General features: G+C 34.1%; 1 protein-coding gene across 1 annotated transcript; it reads left to right on the top strand.

Annotated features, from left to right (window-relative positions):
- The first annotated feature begins 141 nt into the window (after nt 1-141).
- On the top strand, nt 142-4,226 carry Ddx1 (ATP-dependent RNA helicase Ddx1). The gene is made up of 12 exons (XM_018458831.1): nt 142-157; nt 283-334; nt 1,227-1,411; nt 1,491-1,690; nt 1,773-2,243; nt 2,338-2,507; nt 2,589-2,751; nt 2,862-3,048; nt 3,144-3,437; nt 3,518-3,735; nt 3,826-3,946; nt 4,011-4,226. Exons 1-12 carry the CDS (start codon nt 142-144, stop codon nt 4,121-4,123), a joined length of 2,190 nt encoding a protein of 729 aa, XP_018314333.1. The 3' UTR covers nt 4,124-4,226.
- The last annotated feature ends 589 nt before the right edge of the window (nt 4,227-4,815 follow it).

Raw genomic sequence — 4,815 nt, forward strand, 5'->3', positions numbered from 1 at the left:
TGAATCCAGCATTACGGACTGTCGCCAACTGTCACGGACCGGTTGTCGGTGGTTGTAGAATACATTTATTAATCATTATTCTAATTTAGAAAAAATTTTTCATATTTTTATACGTATCAAGATAAACACAATTGAAAAAGAATGACTGCTTTCGAAGGTATGACGTTTTTAACAAGTTACTTGTGTTGTAAGCTTTAGCTTGTGTAAAATGTCAGTTTAGTTATGTCAGTTTGTGTAACAATTGTTATATCATTTTGAATGAGATCTCTTTTATGCTTTTAGAAATGGGTGTTTTGCCGGAAATAGGAAAAGCAGTTGATGAAATGGAATGGACGTAAGTAAAGATGGACTATTTCGTAATGTAACTTAACGATTTGAGATGTCAGGTGTATTAGAGAAAAAAAGGAAATATCTTTAGTTTTAAATCAGCAATTAAAAAAGGGATACGAGCCATATGTAATATCAAAATCATTTAATACTAATAAAGAAAATAATGGAAAGACAATATAGTATTACGAACAAATGTTTCAACCTCGATCATTTTCAATGTACATAGAAAGTCTAAGATTTCAGTGAAAATACATATATATCAATCGCATTAAATTGCTCAATGTGTGCAGTCCAAAAATAAAAGCATCGTTTTATGAGGTAGAGTGAATACGTCTTATGATTTCATTTACAATCTTACAAATATTCAAATACAAACAATTGCGTTGCATTTAAAATTAATTATCAAGTAATTTTACTCGCGCATTTTTCTTATTGTCGGACTTACACCACTACGATAAATCAAGGTATATATATGTACGTAGCTTATTTGGCACTAAATTACTATAAAATTATACATACTTGATAATTAATTTTAAATGCAACGCAATTGTTTATATTTGAATATTTGTAAGATTGTAGATAAAATCATAAGACATATACACTATCTCATAAAATGATGCTTTTATTTTTGGACTGCACACATCGAGCGATTTAATGCGATTAACATATATGTATTTTCACTAAAGTCTTAGACTTTCTATGTACATTGAAAATGACCTGATCGAGGTTGAAACATTTGTTTGTAATACTATATTGTCTTTTCATTATTTTCTTTATTGGTATTAAATGATTTTGATATTACATATGGCTCGTATCCCTTTTTTAATTGCTGTGATTTATTCTGATTGAGCCTTTATTATTAGTTATCTTTAGTTTTAAATGAATATAAATTGCAGACTGCCAACAGATGTTCAAGCTGAAGCTATCCCATTGATTTTGGGTGGTGGCGATGTACTCATGGCTGCAGAAACTGGTAGTGGAAAAACTGGTGCTTTCTGCTTACCTATTTTACAAATAGTTTGGGAGACCCTTAAAGATTTGGAATCTGGGAAAGGAACTACTGGAGCTATAGTTCAACAACGTGTGTATTCGATTTTGGCAAAAGTATAAACTTGTAAAGTTGGTTGAAAAAATAGTAGAAATATTTTATTATCTTATAGCGACGCATTGGGGCCTGAGTCTGTTTGATAGAGGACGAGCTATGGCAGTAACGACGGATGGATTAAGATGTCAGAGTAGAGAACAAAAGGAATGGCATGGTTGCCGTGCAAATAAAGGAGTATTGGGAAGTGGCAAGTATTTTTTCGAAGCAACAGTCACTGACGAAGGTTTATGTCGAGTAGGCTGGTCCACATCTCAGGTATTTTCATAAATTATACAATTATTCTAAATTACTTTATTATGAGAAAGATTTATAGAGAGAAATGTTGTTCTTGGAATAGGCTGCCTTAGATTTAGGAACAGACAAATTTGGTTATGGATTTGGTGGTACAGGAAAGAAATCAAATGCAAAACAATTTGATAACTATGGAGAGGCCTTTGGAATGCACGATGTGATTGGATGTTTTCTAGATTTGATGAAAGGCGAAATAAAATTTACCAAAAATGGTATGGATTTGGGTATCGCGTTTACATTAAATGCGCAGCAAAAATCACAGACTTACTATCCAGCTGTTGTATTGAAAAACGCTGAGATGGCCTTCAATTTTGGAGCACAACCATTTAAGCATCCGCCTCCAAATGACTATGTGGCTGTATCTTCGGCTCCAAAAGAATTTGTCAAGTTCAATACTGTTAATAGCAATCAGAGTTCGTCTAATGAAAGCGGTAAACTAAAAAATAATGCGCCTCAAGCGATCATCATAGAGCCTTCTCGTGAATTAGCTGAACAAACTTACAATCAAATTCAGAAGGTGAATGAGAATTTGAATAAATCATCTGTTATATCAAGACTATACGTGATATTAATGAAGTAACCATTTCTCTCTCTCTCTCTCTCTCTCTCAGTTTAAGATACACTTAAAGGATCCAACGATCAGAGAGTTACTTGTCATCGGTGGAGTAAGCGTAAAAGAGCAGATTGCGGTTTTGAATTCTGGTGTGGATATAGTAGTTGGGACACCTGGACGATTAGAGGATCTCATACAAGGCGGTTATTTGTTGTTAACATATTGCAGGTAATTTATCATTTGACTGCAAAGAAATGTGACATTAGATCGGAGTAAATTAATTATATCGAGGTAAATTAATATTTCAAGATTCTTTGTGCTGGACGAAGCTGACGGACTATTAAAACAGGGTTACACCGAACTTATTGATCGTCTGCACAAACAAATCCCAAAAATTACGTCGGACGGCAAAAGATTGCAGATGATTGTGTGTTCAGCGACATTACATGCATTTGAAGTAAAAAAGATGGCTGTAAGTACCACGATGTATTTTATCATTCATACATAACATAAATTGTATAGTTGTGTGTGTATGTGTGTGTAAATAAACGAATATATAACATATATTCGAATTTTGAATAGGAACGTTTGATGCATTTTCCAACTTGGGTGGATCTAAAAGGCGAAGATGCGGTGCCTGAGACCGTACATCATGTCATAGTGATGGTAGATCCGCAGAAGGACAAATCATGGCGTAACTGCAGAAATTGCATAGAAACTGATGGCGTGCATGCAAGAGATGAGATGAATCGAACAAATGATATTGCCTGTTAGACACTTATCGTAATCGTTAGATAATAATTGTATTCTCGCGCGATAAAAATAATTGAGTGATGTTCAAATAATTACGCTCGTCCTATATAGGTACGTTGTCAGAGGGTGTAAAGATACTAAAGGGAGAATATTGCATTCGTGCTATCAAAGAACATAAAATGGATCGGGCATTGATATTCTGTAGAACGAAACTCGATTGCGATAATCTTGAAAGATACCTGAAAATATCTGGTGGACAACAGTTTTCGTGCGTGTGTTTACACGGAGACAGAAAGCCTGGAGAGCGTAAGGCTAATTTGGAGAAGTTTAAACGCAAGGAAGTAAAATTTTTGATCTGCACCGACGTGGCTGCTAGAGGATTGGACATCACTGGTTTACCTTTCAGTAAATAGTTATTCAGACGAAATTATCCCGAAATAAAAACACATTACGTTATTCATAAGTTATATGTTCTTTTTTTTTAGTAATAAACGTGACGCTGCCCGACGAGAAGTCTAATTATGTGCATCGTATTGGAAGAGTTGGTAGAGCTGAGAGAATGGGTCTGGCTATTTCTTTTGTCAGTAGCATTCCAGAAAAGGTATGGTATCACGGCGAATGGTGTCCTTCTCGCGGAAGAAACTGCAGCAACACCAATCTGACTGATCAAGGTGGCTGTTGCACATGGTACAATGAATCTCAAGTATGTATAGTCTACTTTCAATTCGAAACAAGACAATTCGTATTGTATATAAAACTTGTTTAATATGGATGAGTATTGATACTTCCACAGTACTTGGCAGATATTGAGGATCACTTGAATGTGACGATTCAACAAGTCGGTCTAGACATAAAAGTGCCAATGAACGAGTTTGATGGGAAAGTTACGTATGGCGAAAAGAGAATGACGATGGGTATGTAATATTATTTCTCGTTATGTTACAACAAACAATTACTAAACGTCTGCATATCTCACAGGTTCCTATTATAAAGATCATGTCCAGCAAATGGCTCCTGTTGTGGCCGAATTGGCCGCGCTGGAATCCAGAGCGCAGCTTGCGTTTTTCAACATGCATATGGCGGAGCGTTAAAGTGGAGAGTTACTCAAAAATATTTAATGACTGAAATTCTAATCGAGTCTTGCGATTCTAGTAAAATATGGAGTTTTATTCTAACCTTAGATATTAAAGAAAATTAATTAATGCTGTTACTTTTAATTTAACATCTATTTAAAAATCTATTTTATCTCGTATCATTGCTATTATTCTGTATCTTTCTGTACTTGTGTACATTTCTAAAACTTTTTTTGCACTTGTAAAGTCATGGCGCATTGCACAATAAAAATATAAATGTAAAACAATGAAATTGTTTCTCTGTCTTGTTTGATACATTAAAACGATGTGCGAGTGTGTGTGTGCGTGCATGCGTATGTATACATATAGTATCCTAAAATTCACGATTCAAAATAATACAAGAAAGTTTTTGAAAAATTAAATAAAAAAGTTATTTGTAAATTTTTATTTTGCGATATACATTTTCTGAAATATAACGGTTTAAATATGATCAATCATAGACTAGTAGTCACCTGTAAGTAGTGAGTGCTTACCAACAGTCACTAATTCTATTGCATGCGCAACTCATGAACAGGCGGTCGTCTAAATATAGTTTGTAATTGAACATATTTAAATTCTTATCTCAAAAATTGATGCTTAAAATTAAAATTTATAAATAACTTTTTTTACTCAATTTTCCGAGAACTTTCTTGCTAGAGTATTTTGAGTCG

Source organism: Mycetomoellerius zeteki, unplaced genomic scaffold (genome assembly GCF_001594055.1).
Source record: "Mycetomoellerius zeteki isolate Tzet28-1 unplaced genomic scaffold, Tzet1.0 scaffold785, whole genome shotgun sequence".
Lineage (NCBI taxonomy): Eukaryota > Metazoa > Arthropoda > Insecta > Hymenoptera > Formicidae > Mycetomoellerius > Mycetomoellerius zeteki.